Here is a 25,537-nt window from a genome sequence, read left to right on the forward strand (position 1 = left end):
AATAAGAAAGTCTCTCTTTTGCCAGACTACAAGATGTTTAGTAACAATTTTTTTTCTTTCTTTTTTTTTTTTTTGCGTCTAAGCTGTTGTGGAGTTATAAGAGTGCAAAAAAAAAAAGCAACTGGTAAATATTTATTTGCTTTTGCACTTGTAAACATTAAAATTCATCTAAAGCTGAGACCTCGTATGTTAAGATACAACTTAGAATAAATTTTCATGTTTTGAATTACGTTCCTCCTTAAAGATGGTATGGACTCATGTTTTGAAGTGTGGGTCTGCTGCGGGTGCTGCTCACTTTGTCCCAGTTTTAGGGGAAGGTGCAGAGTGGCCCTCTAAGAATCAAGGAAAGGAAATACCAAGCCACTTGGGAAGCTGTTTGCAGCTCTTCCTGCAGGAGCAGTGACATTCCCTACAGGAATTGATGTGGAAAAGTTGGATTTCTTGCATTTGGAGATATTAAAAGAGATACTTGTGAGGTGCCCACTTAATACCAGGCACTGGACTAGGCGTTGGGAATAGACTCTAGATCTAGTCAGGCTTGTGTTCTCCTGAGGTTTATGTTCTAATGGAAAAGCTTGAGAGTGTTCCAGTAAATGAATACATTGCCATCAAGTGCTGGAGTTGGGGTCAGGGACAGTTTTCATCCAGTGGTCAAGGGAACGGCATTTGAGTGGAGACCCCGGTAGTGAGAAGCTAGCTAGGCAGTGACTCATGGAAGAACATTGTGGGCTATAGGAGCAGCAGGTCCAGAGATCCTAAAGTGGGGGCTAATTTGGATCAGTCAGGGAGCCATCAGAGGGCCAGCATGTCTGGACCCCCGAGATCAGGGATGCAGGATGAGTTAGAGCAGAGCTCAATTCAGAAAGGAGCTTGTCAGCCATGCTGAGGCTTGGGTTCTAAGCAGTGTGAAAAACCAGTGGTGGATTTCCCCAGCAGAGTTACTCATCTGATGAACTTTTCCAGAAAGTCATTTCAGCCTCTCTGTGGACGTTTAGGGAGGCAGGAATGGACACAGGAAGTTGAGTTAGGAGGTGATGACTGAGGCAGCTTGGACCAGTGTGGTTTCTCCACAGACAAGCAGTGGACCTGGAATTGATTTTCAGGCTTGAACAGTTACGCTTGCAGGCTAGGGGCTCTGGCAAAGTAGCCTTCCGAGCTGGCTCCTCTTAAACATTTCTTTGTCCACACTCCTGAAAAGCTCTCCAAGAGAAGAGCTTGAAGCTTTGGCAGTTTGAGAGACTGGTGCGGGTGGGGGCCTGGGATTCAGTCCAGGTGAGCGGAAATGAGTCCTTGCAGTGGCAGTCAAGTTGCTGGTTCCAGGGAGAGGGGAGCAGAAACAATTGGTAAAACCTGTGGAGGTTTCTGCCTTCAGATGCAGAACCTGTGAGTCTCCAGCTTCAACCCTGCACGCATCTGAGTGTCCACGATCTTGGCAGAGTAGCTTGTGGAGTCAGATCCTCCTAGGAGGCTCTGCCCTTTATTCTCACAGGGTCTTCAGGCCAGTCTTTTGCTCAGCATCCTCACCTGTAAGGTGGGCATAACTAGAGCCCTTAGTGCAGATAAACGGAGCCACCCTTCTTGTCAGTGACACGGGAAGAGGAGCTTCACGCAGCCTGAGATCCACAGGACAGCAAGAGCGACTATGAGGCAGCCCCTTGCAGGTCTCCAGCAGTCATCCTGAAACTTTGAAGAGCAGGCGGAGACTGTGGTCCCCAATGAGCTGGCACTAGAAACAATCTCCAGAAACTCCAGTCTGCCCCCAACACTGGTAAAGCAGAGCTTCTACCTTTCCACCTTCATCTCAATGGGAGCGTCCACTTCTTCCCAAAGTCAGAGGGATCTTCCTTTAGAATTTCAGGTAGTTCCAATTTGAGAGTGGTGGTGGGGCTTGGTTAAGCCAGAGATGAGCAAACTTTTTCTGCACACAGCCAGAGAGCAAACATTTCCAGCTTTGTGGACTGTAAATCTTTGTTGCAACTATACCTCTTTGCAAGGTGGCATATAAGCAGCCTGAAAGACCCCACAAATGGGCGGACGTGATTTGAGTTCTGGTAAAACTCAGTTTTCAAAAACAGGCAGTGGGCATGATTTGATCAGCAGGCTATCATTTGTTGACCCCTGTGGCTTTACACAGAAATGTGTGTGTGTGTTGCTCAGTCATGTCTGACTCTCTGCGACCCCATGGACTGCAGCACACCAGGCCTCCCTGTCCCTCACTGTCTCCCGGAATTAGCCCATTGCCCATTTGTCGGTCACGTCCATTGAATCGGTGATGCTGTCCAGCCACCTCATCCTCCACCACTCTCTTCCCCTTGTGCCTTCCGATACTTTGGCCACCTGATGGCCAGCTGACTCATTGGAAAAGACCTTGATGCTAGGCAAGACTGAAGGCAAATGCATGTGTGCCCGTTGGTTAATAAAAGATATAAGTAACTTGAGGGTAAAACCCCATGTTGTGCATGACCCCCAAGGTCTCACTTTGCCTCGATCCATCTTGCCCATTTCTCCATCTGCCTCCTCCAGCTTGGTGTTTATTTTTTTAAACGAAATCCCCATCATTTTAATGTTAGTGGCGACTTCTTTTAAAGACTCTGGATGTACATTTGTGTAAATCTGTTCCACATTTATTTTTTCTTCGTGTTAAAAACAATTCTTACAGTCGATATTTAGTCTCTTCAAAAAAAGCATTAACGTTAAACAAATTGTGTTATTTTTTACCAGCATCTCCAAAAGGCTTATTTAAATCCCCTTGATGTTTGATAACATCTTTTCAAAAAATCCTATGAATAGTATCTTCAGTATTAACTTGCAGGGAAGAACAGAGAACGATTCTCTAGAAGAAAGGGGCCAGTTCAGACACATACAGGAATCAGGCAGGTAACAGCCAGGGTCCCTCCCTCAGCAGCCACGGCCCAGATGTGGTGAAGACACCCCCAGAGGCCAGTTGATGCAATACAGTGTTCTTGGGGTACACAGCATGCCCCAGCAGTAGCATCTCAGGGTGGGCACAGTCTACAAACTCATCATTTAATGCTGGGGTTTTCCCTTTTTTTTCCTCATACCTGGGAAACTCCTTTTTCAGACTGCATCTTGCTCAGAGCCCCATTATGTAAACACTCATTCACTGAAAGCTGGCTGAGTGCCTCCTCCAGTTCAGGGGTCTGGAGAGTACAGTCTCCAGACCAGATCTTGCCTTTGACTGACTTTGGTCCTAACCCTGAGCTAGGAATGGGCTTCCCTGGTGGTCCAGTGATAAAGAATCTGCCTGTAATGCAGGAGACTGAGGTTCGATCTGTGGATCGGGAAGATTCCCTGGAGGAGGGCATGGCAGCCCACTCCAGTATTCTTGCTTGGAGAATTCCGTGGACAGAGGGACCTGGCAGGCTACAGTCCATGGGATCACAGAGAATCAAAAGGACATGACTGAAGCAGCTGAGCACACACGTAAATCTGCAGTAGACTCAGTGAGCCAGAGACTTGGGGCTGCTTTCCTGCTCTGACTCAGAGTCGAGGGTGCTAAGATCCAGTCACCTCTCTCCCTTGGGCAAATCTTGAGTACCTCTTGGGAACACTTACACTCTAAGGAAACCCAGCTTGAAAATCTTTAGAAACAATTGCATCGCTGCTTAATATTTGTTCCATGCTGGTGATGTGTGCGCTAAAAGCCAAAATGTGATGTCACTTATTCTACACAACCCCAGGGGGCCTCTGCTGTCTTTGTGGCCCTTAAACCAGTGGGAAAACTGAGGCGTGCATGCTGAGTCGCTTCAGTTGTATCCAACTCCTTGCAACCCTATGGACTGTAGCCCACTAGGCTTCTCTGTCCATTCTCCAGGCAAGAAGACTGGAGCGGATTGCCATTCCCTCCCCTAGGGGATCTTCCCAACCCAGAGATTGAACTGGTGTCTGTTAAATCTCCTGCATTGGCAGGCAGGTTCTCTCCCACTAGCATCACCTGGGAGCCTGAGGAAACCAAGGCTCAAAGGTTAAGGAATTTGCCTGAGCAAGGCATGGCGAGACGGGGGGTCAGACACAGGCCCTGAACCCACCTGGTGCTGCTGGCTTCCTGCCCTTGGGGCTTATTCGCCAAGTGGGCAAATAATTCAAATGAATTATTAATTATTAAGTGAATATTTGAATGTGTCCTTGTAAAAAGAAACCATTTTTTCACTTTTGGCACAGACTCTCAAGGTCACCTAGAGATGAGCGTGTTCCCTTTCCTCACAGGGATATTTGGCAATATCTGGAAACGTTTTCGGTTATCATGACTGAAGCAGGACCTGCTCCTAACATGTAATGGGAAGAGACCAAGGATACTGCTGAACATCCCAAGACACAGACCAGTCCCACAACAAAGAATTTCTTAGTCCAAAATGTCCATAATGCCATGGTGGAGAAACTCAGATTTATAGGTTAACATAAAGTTCCTTTTCAAAGATGTTTACTTGGGAGGAAAAAATAGGAGGTAATTTAAGGTCAGAAATAAGTAGCAATACAGGCTCATGAATACAGAGCAGACGTCATGACTGAAATTCAGCTGGGATTCATGGGGGGAGATGCTTCATGCTTTGTTTGGTTGGCTTTTTGGCTCTGCTGGGTCTTAGCTGCAGTGCGTGGGATCTGCAACCTTCCTTGTGTTGTGCAGAATGTTCAGTTGTGGCTTGCGAACTCTTGCTCGTGGCATGTGGGATCTAGTTCCCTGACCAGGGGGTCGAACCTGGGCCCCTTGCACAGGTGCACAGAGTCCTAGCCACTGGCCCACCAGGGAAGTCCCTGCATGCTTTATTTAAAGTAATCAGACCAGGATCTTGTACGGACTGTCGTCGCAGTTTCCAGCCTTCCTGGTTTTGTTGCTCAGGCTCCTTTTGTGGGGAGAACTCTTCTACGTCATATGGCTTGCCCCGGCTCCTGACTGATTTTCCCACAAGTGTTGAGAAGAACTAGCTTGGGTGCCCTGAAGGCACCAGTGTGGTTTCGTTTCCTCCTAGAAAGTGTCTGGGTCCTTGGAAGTTTCTGTCTCTCACTCAGTGATCCCGAGACTAGGACAGATTGTATACCTCTTGATGTAGGAAACCAGACCTCACCGAGAACAAGCAGATTTTCAGAGAGGCTGGAGCAAAGGATCCGGGGGTAAGGGGCTGTGTGTCTGGCATGAGTCCTGGTTAATGGCAGAGACACATGATGTTGCAGTGAAGCATCTATGGTGGTGATTTCCAGTAGATTGGGACCCAGGACCTGCTGTGTTTATGGAACTTGAATTAAATTGGGATTTACCAAGTGCCTTCAGTGTTCCAACGCCTTATTGAAGTACAGGTGACACTTGCATTGTTTTGAGTCTGAGCTCTGTGAGAAATGGTAAGGGGGCTTATTGATGGCAACTCCTAGTCGTGATGTAAATGGAGAGACATGATGGATGCTGTAAATCGAGCTCAGACACGGTCATGGGAACATGAAACCCATGTCCCGTTGCAAGAGAGTATATGTAGTTGTGACTCAGTCATGTCTCTTCAACAGCAGTTTAGCTAATGCCAGGGCTTCAGAAAATAAAGACAAGTTTTGCGGCCCTATAGAAAAGCAGCTTTCTTTTTACTTTACAACTGTTAGGGGTGCTAGCGCAAAACTCGAAAAACAAAATAGAAAACAACAAGTGTTGTTGAAGATGTGGCAAAACGAAGACTTTTGTGCCCTGTTGAGGGGAATGTAAAATGGTGTAGCCACTTAGGAAACAGTATGGAAGTTCTTAATAAAATTAAACATAGAATTGCCGTATGATCCAGGAATCCTATTCCTGGGTATTTACCCAAAAGGATTGAGAGTTGGGTCTTGAAGAGAGATTTGAACTGTCATGTTCCTAGCAGTGTTATTTATAGTGGCCAAGTTTCCAAGGAATGGAAACAAGCCACATGTCCGATGACTGATGAATAGATAAACAAAATGTGGTATATTCAGAGTGGAATGTCATTCAGCTTTAAAAAGGAAGGAAACCCTGTCACAGGGCTACAACATAGATGAACCTTGAGCCAGTCACAAAACACACACACGTGCGCGTGCACACACACACACACACACACGAGGCCACTTACATGAGTTACCTAGAGTAGTCAGGTCATACAGAAAGTTGAATGGTGAATGGTGGTTGCCAGGGGCTGGGGCTGATGGGAATTGTCATTTCATTGGTACAGAGTTGCAATTTTATAGATGAAAAATAGATTCTTTGAAATCACTTGAGCAACACTGTGATATGGTTAACCCTACTGAGCTGTACTCCTGGAGATGGTAAAGATGGTAACTTTTATGTGTGTTTTAACACTATTTTTTTTTTTAAGTAGCACCATAATTCATAGCTGCAGCTGGTTTTGAAGGAGTGGCATTATCCAAACAAACACAGTCTAGTTTTTTGTGACTTAAACCCAGCTATAGATTTTGAGTGTGCAGGTTGTCCTGCTCTCAATCTCCCTTGAAATGTGACCAAATCCACCTTTCCCCAGCCCCTGAGAGTGGCCTGTCGGGATCCAAGCCCCTTTCAGTATTGACCACATAGAGGTTCTTGTCCCGAAGCAGAAGTTGAGCCCTTCCTGCAGGGTAGGAGGCGTCTCCTACGGGTCCATCTGATATTTCCCTGCCTGTAGCATTTATAGTACATTGTACTCCGTTTTTATTTGCTTCTACTGGGATGAGAGCCAAGCCAGTAAAAGGCAAACAGCATTAATTCAGTGATGACATATGCCACTGAAAACTGTTTTTCTTTTCTTTTTTTTTTTTTTTTTGAGAAAGCAGAATGGAAGCAGTTTATTCAGATTCTTGTGGATGCTGAAATAAAAAAGGAAGATGATCTGTGGGGAGGTCATTCACCCTCCCCCGCCCTCCACACACAAATGCTCAACAAAGATTATATATTAGCATTTTGCTCTACGTTTCCACTGGAAGATGTTTCTGAAACTAAATCATTCTCTGAGTCCCAGGCCTGCCTGGCCTGACATCTTCTGACCCTCCTAGCAGCCCCTTATCTGCACGTCACATCCATGGGAGGAGAAGGGGGCATAAATCGATACCCGCTTCCCATTTTTATCCTTTTACACAGAACAGCAAGACGCAGCCCTGGAAAGAGTATGAAAGGGTTCTAGGTTCACAAAGGGGAATGGCCCATGCTGTAAAGATGGAGCAACAATCTGACTCACTTCTCATTGGTTGAAAACTAAAATCACTTTCAGGATAAAAGCTGAATTGGGAAAGCTGCCTGGTACAGCCTCTCTCTTGAGTCAAGTTGATGTTTTCAGAATCCTGGTCAGGAGTTTTGTTAAACCATGCTTTTTGCTTTTGATGATAAGGCTTTTACAAAAGCATTATCATGTGATAAGGTGTGCATGCGTGTGCATTTCTGCTGCTTCCTTGCGTCAGAGTGCCATATTGCAGATTGGAATTCGACTGGCCAGAGGGAGCTGGCCACTGGACCCAGGGATAAAGAAAGCAGGTCTTATGTTGTGTTAGGGAGTGGTGAGGACTGTGGCAAACGAGTGAGCCATAGCTTGTCTTAGAGAGTATGCGCCTTGCTTCCAGCTGATGTTTGCCATCTGGGAATTCAGATATGTGATATGGGAGATTTTGGATAGTTTTTTTGTTTTTTTTTTTAATTTTTGATTTTGATTTTTTGCTGAACTCTATTGTTTATGAAATCTTGGCACCTGCCTCTCAATTTAAGTAATAATTCCCAGGGGAAGGGGTGCCAACCCACACATCTATGGGCTGCCAGTTCACACTGTCCATGGCAGGCAGGAATGGCTGGGCTGGTCCTGCTAGTAAGACCAAAGCAACTGGACAGATCAGAGATGGGGGCAAGAAGGTGCCATGTTAACCCAGCAATCCTGCACTTGTCCTGGTGTCAGGGTTCAGGCATCACAAAGAGAGGCAGACTCTCCTGGAGCTGGGCAGCTGGGCTCTGCTAGACCGTTCAGGAGGTAGCTGGGTTACAAGTGAGGCTCTAAATACAAGTGAGCTGCTCCTAACTGTTCACCCACTCAGTCATGTCTGACTCTTTGCAACTTCATAGACTACAGCATGCCAGACCTCCCTCTCCTTCATTGTCTCCCAGAGTTTGCTCAAATTCATGTCCATTGAGTTGGTGATGCCATCCAACCATCTCATCTTGTATCATTCCCTTCTCCTCCTGCCTTCGATCTTTCCCAGCATCAGGGTACTTTCTACTCCTAACAGTTGGGAGCATCTAATTTTATCAAAGTCAGCAGTGTCGCCTGGTTGAAAGGAAGAGAAGAACCACTGTTCTCTGGATGCAGGTACTGGGCTGAATGCTTGGCTGCTCAGGGCCGTCTTTCTGAGGATGCAACCTTTGCAGTCACACAGCCCTGTGCTCAGAAGGCCCTGTGTTTACATTTATGTTCTGCTGTCACCTCTTGAAACTCTTCAGTAATTTTGAAAAAGAAGCCCCATGATTTCCTTTTGCATCTAGCATAGTCTGCTTTGCATAGGTTATTTTATTTAATTCCCCTAAGTCCCTCCAGAGGTGAGTGTTGTCCTCTTGTTTCCCTTTGATAGAGGAGCGACCAGAGGCTCAGAGACAGTCACTTACCCAAAGTCACAGAGTGAAAAAGGCATGAGGCAGGATTTGTAGTCAGAATTTGCAATCCTGGAGGGCAGGACCTTGGTTTCTCTGAAAAGTCAGTAGTATGGTCTAGTGTTTGGGGCCTTGGCGTGGGGAAGATTGTTGGGAGACCGAGGGTAGGGGAGGAAGTATAGACCCAGCTCAGGTGGCAGGTTATGTGTTCTGAGTTAGTTTCTAGTAGTTGACTGTTTGATGGCACTTTCTCCTTTGAGGGCCTGCTGGGCCATACCTTGAGTCAGGCAACAGGACAAGTGTTTCTTCCTAAAGCATGGCAAGAAGCTCTAGTCTTAGGACAGACTTTGAAGTTCTGGCTCTTCTCTGGTGGTCACCTCACAGGCTGCCCCCACTGCCAATGCCCCCAGAACCCACCCGAGGTTCTTGTGATTGCCATGCGTGCCCTCGTATATTACAGGGGATTCAGATTCTGCAGACACCTGACGAGTGCTCTGCATCTGCCTGGTGCTATGCTAGGGTGCTGAAGAGGGAGAGGGTGGTGGTGGTGATGATGGTCGTCACAGGTGATAATGTTAAGTAGGTGCTTATGGGAGCCAGGCAGCACGCTAAGGGTTTTATCAAATTAACTCATGTAATTGTCACACCCCCCTCCCACCCCATTGTAGTGGGAAGTATCATTATTTCCACTTACAGATGGCAAAACTGATGCCCAAAGAGCTTAAGTAACTCCCCAAGTGTTGCATGACTAGGAAGAGACAGAGCTTTATTACTGTTCTATACGGAGACCATCGGCCTGCTCTGCGGGACCTTACAGTAAGAAATAAGAGAGCGCTTGAACTTACATGTGCCGTAAGAAAAGTGCATGATGACGATCACCATAGCGAAGATTAGAGGATTTATTTAGTTTTTGCTCAATGCCAGGCACACCTCTAAGCACTCTGCTTGTGTCTTGAGTTTTCCCGCCACATCAGGGAAATAGATTCTTGTCTCCCCATTTTATAGATGAAGAACTCCAGGCCCCAAGTGATGCCAGTTATCAATTAGAGGTCATGTAGAAAGTGGCAGAGCCAGGGTTCAAACCTGTAATCTCTACTGCGCCTTCCAGAGAGCACAGACCGAGGGTTTCGGGAGGCTTCACAGAGGAGGTGATCCCTGCACCTGAGCCAGGACTGAGGGATCAGGAGGAGCTTCCAGGGATAGGATGGAGCAGTGCTCCCGGACAATGAGCTCAGCAGGGTCAGAGGTTGAAAGGTGGGATCATGGCCCAGCTGGTCACTGGATGGGTGGATGTGGCTGGATCCCATTGCAGCAGAGATGAGTAGCAGGAGACGATGGGGTCGGGGAGGCCACTCATGGAGGACCATGCTGTCACCAGGGGAAGGGCGGGATTCCTCAGGAGGAGATGCGCATGACTGAGTGGCCATGGAGTGACATTCCAGGCTCCTGGTACCATGAAGACAAAGCGGGACTCTGAGTTTTAACATGCAGTCAGCTTTGTTGTGCCCAAGTGGAAATCCAGCCGCACTCCTATTTTTGCCTGGCTTTTACGTAAACGACCTAGGCAGATCCCGCTGCCTGCCGTTAGTCCAGGCGGAGACCAAACTGCTGTCAAAATAATCCTTAGATTTTTCTCTTTCACTGCCAGCTGTTGCTGGTCTGAGTTCTCTTCCACAAATGCCACCATTCAAGGGGCTGTCTTGAAAGGGACTTCAGATAAGTTTACTCCTTCAACCTCTCAAAAAAAAAAAAGCGCTCACACAGGCGTGATGAAATGTTAGAAACAGCTCAGTTGTGAAATCTGAGGGAGTTTGGGGCGAGGGTCATTCTCAGTGGTTTGAGGATGAGCAGGATGTGAACTTTGCCTTCTGCCTCCTCCCCGCCCCTGCCTAACCATGCAGTGGCCCAGACAGGAAGCCTCTTCTGTGAGAAGGAAAGGAAAGAAATAAGACACTGGGTATGCCCGGGCTTCCCGGGGTGGAAAGTGAGTTCCCTGGTTGTAAGGCGTTTATGTCAGCCCTCCTGCCATATTTTCCATTAAGGGCACCATCCTGGCTTTGAGATTCCGCACCACCAGCCACATAATTACCTGGCTGGGCTGCCCCCTGCTGGAGCCCTGCAAAATTCTCATTTGCAACTTGGATTCTTTCTGCAGCCGGTGACCAGAACTTTGCAAAGAAAGCATGGTATAGAAGGAGAGATTGTACATCTGACACTTGTCTGCCTCAGCTTACAATCTTGCAGGACATGTCCTGTGGCCTAAAACCGGTTCCCTTAATCCAGCCTACAAACCTTGGCTGATGGAGCCTCCAACTCCATTTTGGAGCCCCACTTCATCCTCATACCCCCTCTACTTCAGTGCTCTCTCTCCAGAACACATCCATGCTTGCCTTTGACCTGGCTAACTCACCTTCATCCTTCAGCTGCCATCTGAACATCAGAAAGCCCCCACCCAGAATCCCTGGGCTGAGACCACTGTTCCCCTGGACCCCGTGTGCTGCCGTGGCATCACTTTCATTTATTCCAATTGCTTGTTCATGCATCTGCTCCTCTCCCTTTAAATTCCCACCCCACAGACACAGAGTTGTTCCCGTCTGACATCTTCTTGCCTCCACATCCCGTCTCAGCATGCCTGGCACGCAGTCGGGACTTGTCAGGTAGATGCTAACAGAAGCCTCTGGGACATGGTATCACGAGAAATGGGCTAGCATGGTTAGGGAGGCTCTTTATAAACCTCCTGTGCCCTGCTGAGGTTTTTCATCAGTGTGTGTGCCTCTGTCTCGTCACCTGTGAGCTGGGCATGCATCTGGTTCCGCCTGTGCATGAAACAGAGGAGGGGATCAGGGTCAACTGCATTTGAGGAAACCCAGTAAAAAGGCTGTAACCCATTTCTTCCTCACTCCAGGTCTTGCCTCTTTAATAATCTGCTCCCAGGGCCAATTATCTCTTTCCTGCTCAGCCCACCTCCTCTCTCCTGGAAACCCAGCCTGATTAGCCCTTCACGTAGTCCATCCAGCTCGGGTGCTCGGGGCTGGCTGAACGCTGGCCTCATTTCTGCAGAGCAGGAGGAATCCTCGCTGAGCCCTACAGCCAGCGGTGGAGGTGTCTGTGGGCTTCTCCCCGCGATCAGGGAACCTTTGCTTTCTCACCACGTGCTTCTCCTGACCATCTCTGTGCTCCTGGGCTCTTCCCAACCCCACGCCGCCCTCAGCTTCCTGTGGACCACCTGGAGATTTCCAGGTATCGACCCCACTGTTCATAGACTAGGTTCTCACCTGAGTCTGCTGGGAACTTGTGAAGATCCTTGGGACCTGAGAGAGAGGAGGAGGAGCTGCTGGGGTAAGAGGTGCTAGCCGACCCGAGAGAATCCTCGACTGTTCCGCAAGCTTCCCCTCTTAACCCCCAGGCTGGCTACTGTTGAGTGGCCGATGTGTGCTGGGAGCAGAGAGAGATGTGGCTGCCTCTCTGAGAGCCTTTAGAAGGATGGGGTGAGGGGGCAGGCGGGAAATGGGATCAAAGGAAAAGCTTTTGAACCAGATTTGAGGGAAAATGGGTTCTCTGGGGATCTGGGTGGTGGGGGCTGATGGGCGGAGGAATCTGGGTACTTCTGCAGGGCTGTGCTTGAGTCCTGCTCCTTCCCCTTGGCCGGGAGACTGGGGGATCCACTCGTGGACAGTTGTCCCACCAGGACTGTTAGGGAGGGTGGTTTCCCACAGCAGGACTAGAGGAGCGGGTAATGGATACTGCTGCTGCTGCTGCTAAGTCGCTTCAGTCGTGTCTGACTCTGTACGAAGAAATATACACCCGATCAGTCCCAGACAGTTGTCTTAGTAAAACCCATCTTTCCCTCCCTCCCTCCTGCCCTGGCAAACCTGCCAGGCTCCCCTGTCCATTTTCCAGAAGCGGGCTCCGAGCTCCTTTCAGACCCGAGCACATTTCTTCAGTATATCCAGAGGCCACTCAGGGTCAGTAGTGTTCTCAGAACAAGGCTGGGTCTCTGGCATCAGCTCAAGTCTTTTTAAAAACATCTTGATCTCTTATCTTCAAACCCATCCCACTGGTGACTACGGGGTGCAGCCTGCAGAACAGGCCCCGCTTGGCTTGGGACTCCCCAGGAAACGGCGAGGACAGTGGTTTGCCCCTCATCACCGGGCAGCCCCGTTCTCCAGAAACCACCCAAAAGTGGGGCAGAGTTCTCTGGCACACTCAGGCTCCCCTGGCTCCTGCGCTCGGCTCGCCTCTGCCCTCTAACTGGCACGGTTTCTCTTTGCAGCAGAGAAGAACACCTCTGGGATGATAAGCCGGCCTTCCCCAGGGAGGATGGAGTGGATCATCCCTCTGATTGTGGTGTCAGCCTTGACCTTCGTGTGCCTCATCCTTCTCATTGCTGTGCTCGTTTACTGGAGGTGAGTCGCCAGGCAGCCCTGGCGTGCGGCTCGGGTTCCATTGTCAGCACGTGCCCAGTAAAGGGGGCTTACGCAAGGGGAGGGCACGCCCACGGCCTCTTCACTTAGAAAGGTAAGGTGGCTGCGGTACTTCTTGTGTTACCATCTGGGAGACCCGCTTTATCTGCAAGCAACTGGAGATACAGAGCCACTGTTGACATTAAAGCACCCATGATGAGCTCCTAGAATTCAGTGCCAGAGAGGCTTTTGCTCAAAAATCAGGGAGATGGCGAGTTCAAGTACCAGCTCTGCTACTTGGTGGCTACAATTCCCATTTCTCACTTTGAGCTTTAGTTTCTGAACCTGCAAAATGAGTTAATAAGTTTCCGAGCTTTCCCAGTTTCTCTGAGACCATGCTCCACTTTGTCAGAACCACATAATAGCTCCTCTTGACCTTAAAATTTTCTTCATAGCCTTTTACTGAAAATTCAATGATAGAACATTTATCATATTCTGTGGCATTTAATACACATAAGATAAAGATGGCTGATGGTAAGTCATCCTTATACTAGCATCATCCTTGAACTGGTTCTCACTGCTTCCCGAGGGAAGCCTATTTGAAGCTTCTATTTAAAAGTTGTCTTTTTCAGCTCCACACTGTCAGCCAGTTTAACTGAGTGAGATAGGCTGGCCCACTTGGTTGCCCTGGCAGGCTTCACCTCTCAAACGGATGTAGGAAGCTTCTGCCCTTTAACAAGCTTCATCAGTAATGAACAGGCGTCATGTTTCCCTCCCTTCTTTCCATTCATTTGATGAATTTTGAGCCCCTGTTGTGTGCCACTCTCCTCTTATGGAGCTCACATTTTAGGAGAGGAGACAGGGAATAAATAAAGCAAACAAGATGATATTAAGTGTACAATGAAAAAAGTCAGTCTGGAAGGTGGAGGGGAATGCTGAGGCTTTAGGGTGAATGGTCACAGTGGTCAGAGTGGTGGTGGTGGTTGTTGCTTGGTTGCTAGGTCATCTCTGACTCGTTGCGAGCCCATGACTGTAACCCTCCAGGCTCCTCTGTCCATGGGATTTCCCAGGCAAGAATACTGGAGTGGGTTGCACTTTTCCTTCTCCAGGGGATCTTCCCAACCCAGGGATCAAAGCTTCATCTCCTCTTGGCAGGCGGGTTCTTTACCACTGAGCCACCTGGGAAGCCCTCAGAGTGGTTAAAGAAGGCCTACCTGGTAAGGGGTATTTGTCCAAAGGAGTCAAAAGGGCTCCATCTGGGGCAGGTTCCAAGCAGAGGAAATTGCATGTGTAAAGGCCCTGAGGCAGGAATGTTCCTGCTGTGTTCCAGGAAGAGCCAAGAGCTGTGGCTGGAGCAGGTGAGTATGGGGGAGAGAGTGTAGGAAAGGGTATCAGGAAGAAACAGGATAAAGGGGAGTTGGCTCATGTACAGCTTTGTGAACACTCCAGACCACTGGAACACATTGCCTTTTACCATGACAGAAGGAGTGTTTGGTAGAGAAGTGTTGTGATCAAGATTCCTTGGCTGTGTTGCAAAGAACACTGAAAAGGAGCCGGGGCAGAGGCAGAGAGACCAGCTAGGAGACTGTGGACTTGTCCAAGAAGGAGTAATGCTGGCTCGGATGAGGGCAGCCATGCAGGTTGTGTCCTGATGGACTGTAGATACATCCTGAAGGTGGGATCAACACAATCTGTGAACAGATGGTGTCCCTGGGTCTTTTCTCAATCGGAAAGGTCAAGGGAATAAGGAAGGGTTCATCTGAGAGCTTCAGCTGGTGTCTAAGGGTAACCATGGTGCTGTTCGAGCTATAGACCAGCTAGGTGATAGCTGACGTTGTGTTTCAGGGTGAGCCTCGGAACACTAGACTCATGTCCCTGTCACCCTTTCTTCGGGACATATTGGTTTTCGAACAGATATTGTCTGGAGCCCACTGATTGGTACATCGGAGGCTGCCTAACATGGGTTAAACTGAGCAGCTGGAGGTAACGAAAGGTCTGCACGCCCTCCTCTTTTCTCTGCTTGGTGCTGTGTGGTTTTAGTTGCAGACTCTCCGCAGGAAGGAGCAGAGAGGACCCACTGCTGCCCCAGGCTTGGTAACCCTACCAGCTCCAGTGTGAAAAAGTTCCTGTTCCCAGTAGTTCTAGCACAAACCTCAGTGTTATTTCTGCTTGGCCCACCTTGGTTCTCTGCCTCCCTGATAAGGGTCATGCTGGCCACTGAGGACCATGGCTATTTGGTCAAGCAGATGTGGATACCAGGCTGACCAGACAGACATGTTGATAGCAAGCTGCTTACAGGAAGGGGCTGTGCAGTGTCATCAAGAGAGCTTTTAAGGTCCTTCCATTCAAGATGTATTTCCCCATGAGAAATTCATACTGTGTATACTTTTGAAAAACTCAGTGAGTCTGAATTGCATTCGTATTGAATAATATATTATTATTTCACGTTTAAAGTATGTTTATAATGTTTTGTACATGTTATTTACATGTTAGTTAGTTACTATTAGTTGCTCAGTCGCATCCAACTCTTTGTGACCCCATGGACTATAGCCTGCCAGTTTCCCCTCTCCGTGGGATTCTCCAGGAAAGAATACTGAAGACAGTTATCGTTCCCTTCTTCAGGGGATCTTCCTGACCCAGGGATCAAACCCAGGTCTCCTGCACTGCAGGCAGATTCTTTATCATCTGAGCCACTAGAGAAGCTGATAAACATATTATCTGTGTATATTCAAAGCTTGGTTTAAAGTAACGAGAGGTTTGCACCTCCTTCAGTAGGTACTGCCTATGAGTCGAGGTGTTTCTTGTTGTTTTGGAGGGCGTTTTTTTGTTTTTTGTTGTTTTTTTAACAACGTTATTTATTTACTTTTGGCTGTGCTGGGTCTTTGCTGCTGTGTGCGCATTTCTTTTGTTGCAGCTGCTGGGGGTCACTCTCCAGTTGCAGTTCAGAGGCTTCTCTTATGGAGCACAAGCTGTAGAGCACGCAGGCTTCAGTGGTTGCAGCACATGGACTGAGTCGTGGTTCCCAGGCTCTAGAGCACTGGCTCAGTAGTTGGGGTGCACGGGCTTAGTTGCTCCGCAGCACGTGGGATCTTCCCAGATCAGGGATCAGACCCGTTGTCCTGCACTGACAGGCAGATTCTTTACCACTGAACCACCAGGGAAGCCCTGCCTGTGAGTTTTTACCAAACTCCTAACATGCCAGTATACAGGAATGAGTGCCAAGGAGAAACTTCTTTCAGAACAAACAAAGTGAAATTGAATTAGCATCAGGACAGATGAGTTGACCAAACATGAGAACACCTAGAGGGAACAAGGATCTTTTTTTTTCTTTTTTCAAATATTTTTTCTTTATTATTAACGTGAAAGAGAGATGTGTTGGCAGAGTACACAGAGAAAATGCATACATGCTGAAGGGAATGGGTGTTCCCCTCGAGCGATGTGGTTTTGAAGCTAAAACAATAGTGCTCCTCTCCTGCCTTTGAGGCACCGTGAGAGCAGATGGTTGGCAAGCAGCCTTGACATAAGTAGAGCACGCAAGCAGATCAGAACCTCCTGGAGTGTTTCCTCAGGTGACAGGCCTGACGCTGAGGTTTCAAACCAACTCTCCATGGTGGCGGTTTCCATAACCGAGGACTGAGTGTTCGCAGCTATTGCTGTGGTTTCTGCGTGTTCACTGAGGCTGAACTGCATGGCCCAGAAGTGTAACCCTTCACTCCCATTGGCCAGACATGGTCACACAGCCCCAAGGACACGGGAGAAGTGGGAGCGTACGCTGGTATTCATGGAGCACCACCAGAAGTGTCCTCAAATGTTGGCATTATTGGGTTGAGTATTATTGGGTTTCTTGAAAAGGACACCTTGGGAGGCCAAATACTAGTTTTGTTACATTTGGCTAAAACTGAAAAATAGAGGATAGGAAGCCCAGGTGGCTCAGTGGTAAAGAGCCCACGTGCAGCGCAGGAGACACGGGAGATGTCAGTTCCATCCCTGGGTTGGGAAGATCCCCTGGAGAAGGAGATAGCTTCCCACTCTAGTATTCTTGCCTGAGAAATCCCATGGACAGAGGAGCCTGTTGGGCATGGAGTCTCAAAGAGTCAGACCACAGCTTAGTGACTAAACCAGCAAAAAGTACAGGTGGAGACCTCATATATTTTTGTCCACTGGAAGGTGTACAGAGGTCCATTGGGGACTATCTGAGCAGTATTTTTACAGGTATCAACATGGGTTTGTGGGAGAAATTTGTTTTGAAACATGGTTGGCTGAGATGTTACTAGTAGCTCTCTCTCAAATTCTCCTTGCCAGGGTCCGCCTTGAAGAGATGTAGTCAAATCCCTAACAACGCAAAAGTTGCTGCAAAGCTAGAAATAGGCATGCAGGGCATTTGGGGACAAGGAATAGAGTGGTGGGGCGGCTAATAAGGATAAACTCGAGGAAAATCGTGCCTCCTTTTACAAGCGGTGCCCTGTGTGTGCCTTTTAAATAGTGCAGCCCATGTCAGCGTGCGACACTGCAGAGCTGTAGTCGTTGCTGTTGAGATGAGGGAGGAGAAATGAACTCCGTACTTTTTAAAGTGTGCCATTTTGGCGCTGTTCCTCCAGACAGTAACAAAATGCACCTTTTGAATGACTACAAAGTACATTCCGAGAGCTCTAGCCCCCGTCTCACCAAGACAAGCTGTTTATATGGCACTAATGTGCTGGCGTTCCTGAAAAGATGGGGAGCAGCCAGCTGCTGCCAGTCAGAAACAAGAGGAAATTTTGGAGAAGGTTTCTTTGCGATTTGCATCCCTTAAGGCTGATGCTGGGGAAAGAGCTGTACACAGGACTTTATGCTAGGGCACACACGTTTGTTTATTACCTTATTCCATGGAATAGCTTAATACCGTGTAAGTAAGACATTAGCGTCTACTTAGAAGGACCACGAGGGAAGTCCCTACAGTTGACCTTTGAACAACACAGGATTAGGAAGATGTTTTTTTTTTCCTGTAACCTTGAGGAAAATTGCTTTGAAGGTAGCTCTTCTCTCTCTGATGAGCAAAGAAAGTCTGACCCCTGAAACGGCTTCATACATCTTAAGGTCTAAACAGCCAAGTGTCTTACTGAATATTCAGCAAATCACACATGTGCTATGTGGATTGCGTTGCCACCTAATTAAACATTCAAATCCTAGGAATTATTACATCCATTTTGCAGATCAGAAAACTGAGGCTTGGTAAAATCACAAGTGAGAGCATTCATCTCCTGGATTTGAACCCAGCCAATGTGACTTCAGGTGGCACAGTGGTAAAGAATCCGCCTGCCAGCGCAGAAGATGCAAGAGATACAGGTTCAATCCCTAGTCGGGAAGATCCCCTGCAGTAGGAAATGGCAACCCACTTCCGTCTTCTTGCCTGGAGAATCCCACAGACAGAGGAGCCTGGAGGGCTACAGTCCATGGGGCCTTCATTGCCCACTCTGTGAATCGTTACATTATTTTGCCTAGATGAGGAGTAGCTTGTCTGGAGGCATTCTCTTCCTTCCACAGTCTGTTTTTATAGCTCATTTGCTTGTTGAAAAGATCTGAGAAGATCTTATGATTTGGGTCTGCCAAAGTCGCAAAGGAGAAAACTTGAGGACCGGCTCTATTTTCAGGTGTTTAAGAAGCAGAATAGATTGTGATGCTGAGTAATACCACCTTCCTGTCCCATTCTTAGTCCCAGCTAATCAGTGCTATCTTACCTTGATGACAAATTGAGCGTCTCATTGACCATAATTGTAGCTTGGGAGAGAACTTTCCAGAAGTGTAAAACAGCTTTTCTTCTCAGATTCAGAGAGAACTGAGCTAAGTACAGAGACTCCGGAACAGCAAACCAGAAAGTCTTAAGTGAGAATTGTGAAAAGTAACCCCCGTTGGTTGAAGTTTGGTAGTAGAAGGATTTCACTTTCTGGTCTGAGAAATCCACATCCCTCTTGAGCACACAACTGAGCCGTCTGTAAATTCCATGGCACATCAGTCCACATCAGTTTAGCTTCATAGGCAGGTGGAGAAAGGTCTCTCTTTTTACTCTCATCTTTAGACTCCCAGCAATTTTGCCCTCTGTCGGTGCCTCCTCATTTAGAATGCTGTTCGTGAAAGCAAGTGTGTTTTGTTGACACTGCAATTTTTCTCTCTCCTAGATGTTCAGGGGGAGACAGTGTAATAAATAAGAAGGGACATAAACCGCAAATGTGTGCAGGGTTTGAGTTGGCATGACAGAGGCTCTGGCAGACAGATGCACATGAGATCAAGTGTGGGCATATGCCGACATCCTTCTTGCTGGAGGAACGGTTGACCACGTGTGCCTAGCAGAGCTCGGGTCCCTCCTGGATTCCACAGTAGCAGCAGTGACGCTCAGAGCACTGTGAGCCGTGTGCAGGCTCTCCGCCCATCTGCTCTAGCAGCGGGTGCTTCCAAGCCTGCTCTCCAATCACTGGATTTGGCTTAGACATTTGTCTCCCACCCCCATCCCAGGAAGGTCACAGAGGAGCTGGGGCAATAGCAATGATTCCTCCCATGTATGACTATGAACAAGCTAGCGAGGAGGAAGCATGATAATAATGTCACGATGATAATAATATTATTGTTATTAAATAATAATAAGCACAATAATAATAAGTCACAGCAGCCAATAGTGGTGAATTAGCACAAAGCAAAGTGGCCTGACTTAATCCTCACAGCAGCCACGGGTGTTGGCCATGGTGTTGGGGACTGTTCCTTCCTTCCCATTGAAGGAAACAGTGTCCACAAAGGGAATGGACTTGCCTAGAATCACAAGCTAGTACCTTTGAGAAGTGCAATTGACCTTGTTTTATTTTTTTGGCTGTGCCATGCAGCATGTGAATTCTTAGTTCCCTGACCAGGGATTGAACCCATGCTCCCTGAGGGGGAAGTGTGGCTAGAGTCTTAACCACTGGACCACGAGGGAAGTCCCTACAGTTGACCTCTGAACAACGCAGGTTTGAACTGCAAGGATCAACTTTGAGTTTTTTCTAGTAGTCAACACTGCAGGACTATGCAGTCTGGTGTTTGGTTGAATCCAGGGAATCACAGATGTCGAGGAACTGTGGATACAGAGGGCCAAGTGCATTGCGTGCAGATTTTTGACTATGCAAAATGTTGGCACCCTTATCTCCATGTTCAAGGGTCAGCTGTACTCAAACCTAGGCCTTTGTTTTGTTTTGTTCACCTAAAAGACCCTTTATAGGTGGTTCACGTATTCCTTCCTCCCTTCATTTATTCGAAAACATTTCTTAAACATCTAGTTTGTGTCAGGCACTGGAGATATGGTGAGAAGATAGAAGTCCTGTCTCAAGGAGTGTGTAAGGGGTCTTCCCTCATGGCTCTGTGCTAAGGAATCCGCCTGCCAATGCAGGAGACACAGGTTTGATCCTTAGTCAAAGAAGATCCCACATGCCTTGGAGCAACTAAGCCCATGCACCACAGTTATTGAGCCTGTGCTCAATAAATAAAGTTATTGAGCCCAGGAACCCCAACTACTGAGTGGGTTGGGATGAGAAACCCAACCCCGTGTCTTGCAGCTCCTGAGGCCCACATGCCCTAGGGCCCTTGCTCTGAAGCAAGAGAAGCTACTGCAATAAGAAACCTGCACACCACAGCTAGAATACAGCTCCAGCTTGCTGCAACTAAAGAAAAAGCCCACGTAGCAACAGAGACACCCAGCACAGCCAAAAATAAATAAATAGTTACATTAAAAAAAAAGTGCGTAGGTTAACAGAATAGATGAGCAGGTAGAAAACAGTTGTCCCAAGTAGAGGTTACAAACTGGTGCCCTGTTTTACTGTTTTTGTGTAGCTGACCTCTTGTTTTTAGAAACGAGAATTACTTTGAAAATGGGAAGAGTTTGCTTAAAACTCCCACTGTCTGGATTCTCATGAGAAACACTGAGGTGTGAGATCAATGTTCTCATACTCTCTCATGGCACTGGTGGGCTGCACAGACCTGACCGTGGCCCCCTGCTCACCAGTCTGCCCATCTCTGCCCTGCCCTCGTACGTGCATTCCCAAGGCCAGTGGTGATGAAAGGAAACTGTGCTCCCGGAGGTACTTGCCCATCGTCAGAGCTGGGCAGAAGGGAGTCAGGGAAGGCTTCTTGGAGGAGATGGTTGGCTCTGATTTTCATAGAACTGAGAAGGATAGATGTTCAGAGTGGAGGAAACTCTGTGTGAGCTGATAGAGCAGCATGTGTTCTTGTTGTATTTGGTACTCCTTGGGGAAAAACACACTTCCTCGTTGTAAAAATAAAGTCCACTTTGATGGGCAGCCTCAGATTCTTTTTAAGGGAATCTGGGGCTTGTACAAAGGCACTGGGTCAGTCTGAGCTGCTCTTCTGCATCTCATGTGAGGGAGGGAATGAGGATCAAAGGATAGGTTTCGTGCAACTTTTCTCAAGTCTGGAAAAAGCCAAGCTTCCAAGTCATAATTTTTGATGGCTTTGTGTGATCACCTTTATCATTTTCTAAACAAACTGCCCTCAGGGCCACCTGTATTCCAAGCATCATTTTTTTCTTTTATAATCTGGTAACTGCTCATGTCACTCATCTCTGTCCAAAACATGGACCTGTAGCCATAGTTCAAGAAGGTTTTAATGTAATCATTAGGAATAATTGTTGCAATGCAGCTCTTCAAAGCCTGACAGTGTGTGGAGCCAATCGGGAGAAGAAAGTGCATTTCCTGATGCTAAAACGTGGCTTGGCTCTGACGATTTTTTTTCTAATGACTCAGTGGTGTCTTGCTCTGAGATGCTAAAAGGCATGGGGATAGGGAGCCTTTAGAGACCCCAGCTGTTCCTGAAGATAGTCACCTATTTTTTTTTTTCTTTCTTTCTTTTCTCTGGACAGCTGTGTGCAGGGGAATCTGGGTCACGTGACAGATCCCAGGCAACTTTTTGCTCAATAACTGTTTCCCAGGTGGCTACTCAGGGCCCTTTCAGAATTCAGGAGACCCATCCGTTGTCATAGTAACCGGCCCCCCTGCTGTCGAGTTGGCCCTGAGATGCCAGCTGAAGCTCTTGGAGCCAGGGAACACATAGTCACTTAGACAAAAGCAGGGAGAGACTCGCTGCTAAAGATTGCCGTTTATGCACTGTGATACTTAAGAGACAGGACTGATTCTGTGAAGAAGTGCATGGATCCATTTTTCAACCACGTTGGCTTTGCAGGAAAGGGAAACTGCTAGACATACTCAGTGTCTGCTACATCACCGGTGCCTTTCTTTGGATTTCTCAGAATGAAGAGTCCTCCCTCCCAGGGTTGACGAGGTCTTTCTTGTCGGGTTTCTCAGGTAGCCCCCTCGATTATTTGGGATATTAGTTTTGTAGCATTTGCTTCTCAGCGGAGTGTTGTCAGTTTACAGGGTGGGAGTTTGAAGCGCCTGCGATTGTGTGTGAGGAGAAACTGCGGAGATAGCCGGCTCGGCTCCAAAATTCCTGAAAGAGTGAGTCTGGCAGAATTCAGAGTAGGGCTAAGGGTTGAGAAGAAGTCTAAATATTTTAGGAAGCTGCAAATTTCAAGTTCTTATGAAAATTTGCAAAAACACTCCCAACACACTCGTGATTGCCTGGGATTAATGTTGGTAGCCGCGCTGCGTGTGTGAGAGAGAGGGTTTGAGGACAGTTGTTGCAATTCCACAGTGTGCTCAATAGAGGGAGACAAGAAGTTCTGGATTATAGCACCTTCCCCCCTCCACTGCTTTTTAATCATTTCCCCAAGTTTTGACTTAGCCCTTATTTGATTTCAGCACCAAGCACTTTTACCCACCATCGAGGCTATTAATTATCAACATAAAGGAAATCTTGTATTGATGGAGAAGAAAAAACCAACAGTTACGCATTAGAGAAAGTCCATTCTGAGAAGCAGGAAGCCACCAAGACAATCAGAAGTTCACAAGTGTTCTTTGAAATCACGTCCTGAATGCAGAGTTCTGCATGAGATTAAGAAGAACTTCCAAAAAGGAGAATGTTTCCGTATCGGTGTTAGTCTCTAGTGTTCTATGGAGTTGAGAAAGAATACAAAATCCTTTCAATGCGAACTCCTATAGCCCAGGTGGTTTGGGGATTACATATAATTAAAGCAACACTTCTCAGGGTGATCACAGTGCATCTTTTCAAATGCTAGAGCCAAGCCTCCAGCGCTCTGCTTATTTAAGTATTAAGAGGAAATGAAACGTCAGACCTAGTGTATCGCAGTCACTTGCCCACTGCTACCCCACCCCACCCCACCCCAGCCGCCTGTATCTGAGCTGCCCTCGTGTGAATCCACCCCCTGTATTGTGAATCAAAGTGTCTTTCCAGAGAGGAGAGACATGCATGGAGAAAAGACCAAGCCCCAGACCAGTCGCACAGCACCAGTTTCAGAGAAATTTGTGGCAGAACTGAGGTTCAAACGGTACCCAACCTGTTCCTGCCAAATTGTGTTTATCCCAGCGGTGGTTTAAGCCATCCTATTTGCCAGGGGAGCTTGTCAAAGGTGGGAGGCTCATCAGAAGCTGTTACTGGGTCGGTGGTATCCTTATGTTCTGATCACACTGTGGGTAATAACAGATTTCTAGTATCTTAAAGACAGCTTTTTAAGAGCAGAATTTCCCTTTTTGCATTTCTTACCTCAGTTTTGAAAAACCTTAAGAAGCCCAGTAATCTTTGTGGGTAAACCCTTCTCTTTGGAACATGCCCCCAGTGAGGTCCAGTGGTGGGGTTGGTCTGTGCGAAATGGGAGGGAGGGGTGGCCGATTGAAAGTACTGTCTTCTACATCTGTTCTCTTCTGTTTTTTGTCCATTTAGAGGGTGTAACAAAATAAAGTCCAAGGGCTTTCCCAGACGTTTCCGTGAAGTGCCTTCTTCTGGGGAGAGAGGAGAGAAGGGGAGCAGGTGAGGGGCAGTCAAGCTGAAGGTGGGGAGGGGGTCTCTTTGGCCGGGACTGGCTTGCCGGATTTTTGTTCTGTTGCCATGCGGAGTCAAGCCCTCCGGACAACACAGCGCTGAAACTCACCTGTTGTACTCCAGCTCCCAAAAGGATGGCTTGCAAACATCAGTGTGGCTGGCGGGTAGCTGGTAGCAATGCCAGTATGTCCCCTGTGTGCTTGCTGTGCTTGATTTTGCCATTGGAGGGGGATGTTTTTAATTTCTAGGATGGGGATATTTTATGTTTATGTGTTTGTATGTCTGCTGCATCCCTTTTCTTTCTGAAATTTCAGATGTTTGCATGTTTGAGAGCTTTAAAAACACTTTATGCATGCATTTAGCCTTGTGAGTGAAAGGTATCTTGTAGAAACCTAAATTTGTCAATGAGTTAAAGAAGAAGGGCCGGAAGAAAAGAGAGAAATAAATGGGATTACAGCATTTTTTTTCCATAAGAAGGCTAAAATTCAAATAAATACAAGAGTTTTTGATGGCTTGAATACTTGAAAAAATTATTGTCCTGGAGAGATTTATAATAAACCTTTAGAAGTCAGGATTATATAATCTTAATCACCACACCTAAGCCCTTAATAACTTTCTGTAAGGCTTATCTAGGCAAACTCTACTTAAGATGGTAATTAATGCTTTAATATTAAATGGCCTCTTAGAGTAATTCACTAATCAATGTTCCGTTGTGAGTAGCCCCTTGTTCCTTTTCAACAAACCAGTTTATTGAATTGATATTCAACTTTTTTCATGAACTTATTTATCTCCATTGGTTGTGGGTAAAAGAGATGATGAGATGAAATTGTAGCTGATGCACCCACTATAATCGGGGATAGCTGTGAGACCTAAGAAGGTATAGTGTAAGAATTGTGGAAGATTAATGAGAAATTCTGTGATATATCTTCTTTTAAGCTGAACGGTGCAATTTTGGGCTTTTAGAGAAAGGCAGTAACTGCTAACTGGTAATGCAATGATTCTTTCTATCATCTCTTTTTCCTTATTGAAGTCTTTAATTTTGAATCCCATTTTCAACACTTCAAGAGTAAAAATTGAAATAGAAACCCCTCTGTATAAGTTTTAGATTCAAAGATCTAGTCTTAAGAGAAAGACCTTGGACCTCACTTAAATGACCAACTTTCATGCCCAGTTCATTATAAATATAATGTAGTTTTGACTCTTGACACTTGAAAAAGCTGTCATTACCTTGTGGATGGCACAAAGGTAAATGCCCATCCGGTTTCTAAGTCCTTTCCAGACACAGTCCCACAGCCAGGTGTGGACTGTTTCTAGCTCTGATTTTTGTACGTGGCCCCGAATGAGGGAGTGGGCTCGTTAGCGAGGCTGTGTTTTGTTATAAAGCGTTCAGTCCCTCTGGTATCTTCTCTACCTCTGAGTGCCAGAAGCTTGGGGGAAGAATAGTTTTATGTAGGTCTACAAGTTTCCCGAGGACTATCTTGGGAAACTGCAAGTATTTATAGAATTCACCTACTTGTGAATCATAGTTTTGACTTTACTGTTTTTTTTAATAGTGTAGCAGCTAAGACAGACCTTGGCTCAGGGAGTCGTAGCTTCTAACTGCGGCTCTGCTTCTTTGTGACTCTATGACCTTGAGTTACTTACCTAAGCTCTC

The 25,537-nt window shown here is 47.0% G+C and overlaps 1 protein-coding gene across 3 annotated transcripts in view; it reads left to right on the plus strand.

Annotated features, from left to right (window-relative positions):
• Window positions 1–25,537, plus strand: part of PTPRG (protein tyrosine phosphatase, receptor type G) — a 775,368-nt gene that overhangs the window by 671,666 nt on the left and 78,165 nt on the right. Inside the window, exons 13-14 of one of the 3 annotated variants that reach the window (XM_027522433.1) lie at window positions 12,846–12,975; window positions 23,785–23,871. In XM_027522433.1, coding sequence (XP_027378234.1) covers window positions 12,846–12,975; window positions 23,785–23,871 — 217 coding nt within the window. Of the gene's footprint in view, window positions 1–12,842; window positions 12,976–23,784; window positions 23,872–25,537 lie in introns of all 3 variants that reach the window. The other 2 variants (XM_027522432.1, XM_027522435.1) reach the window with 2 other exon arrangements.

This window comes from Bos indicus x Bos taurus, chromosome 22, assembly GCF_003369695.1.
Source record: "Bos indicus x Bos taurus breed Angus x Brahman F1 hybrid chromosome 22, Bos_hybrid_MaternalHap_v2.0, whole genome shotgun sequence".
In the NCBI taxonomy this organism is placed as follows: domain Eukaryota; kingdom Metazoa; phylum Chordata; class Mammalia; order Artiodactyla; family Bovidae; genus Bos; species Bos indicus x Bos taurus.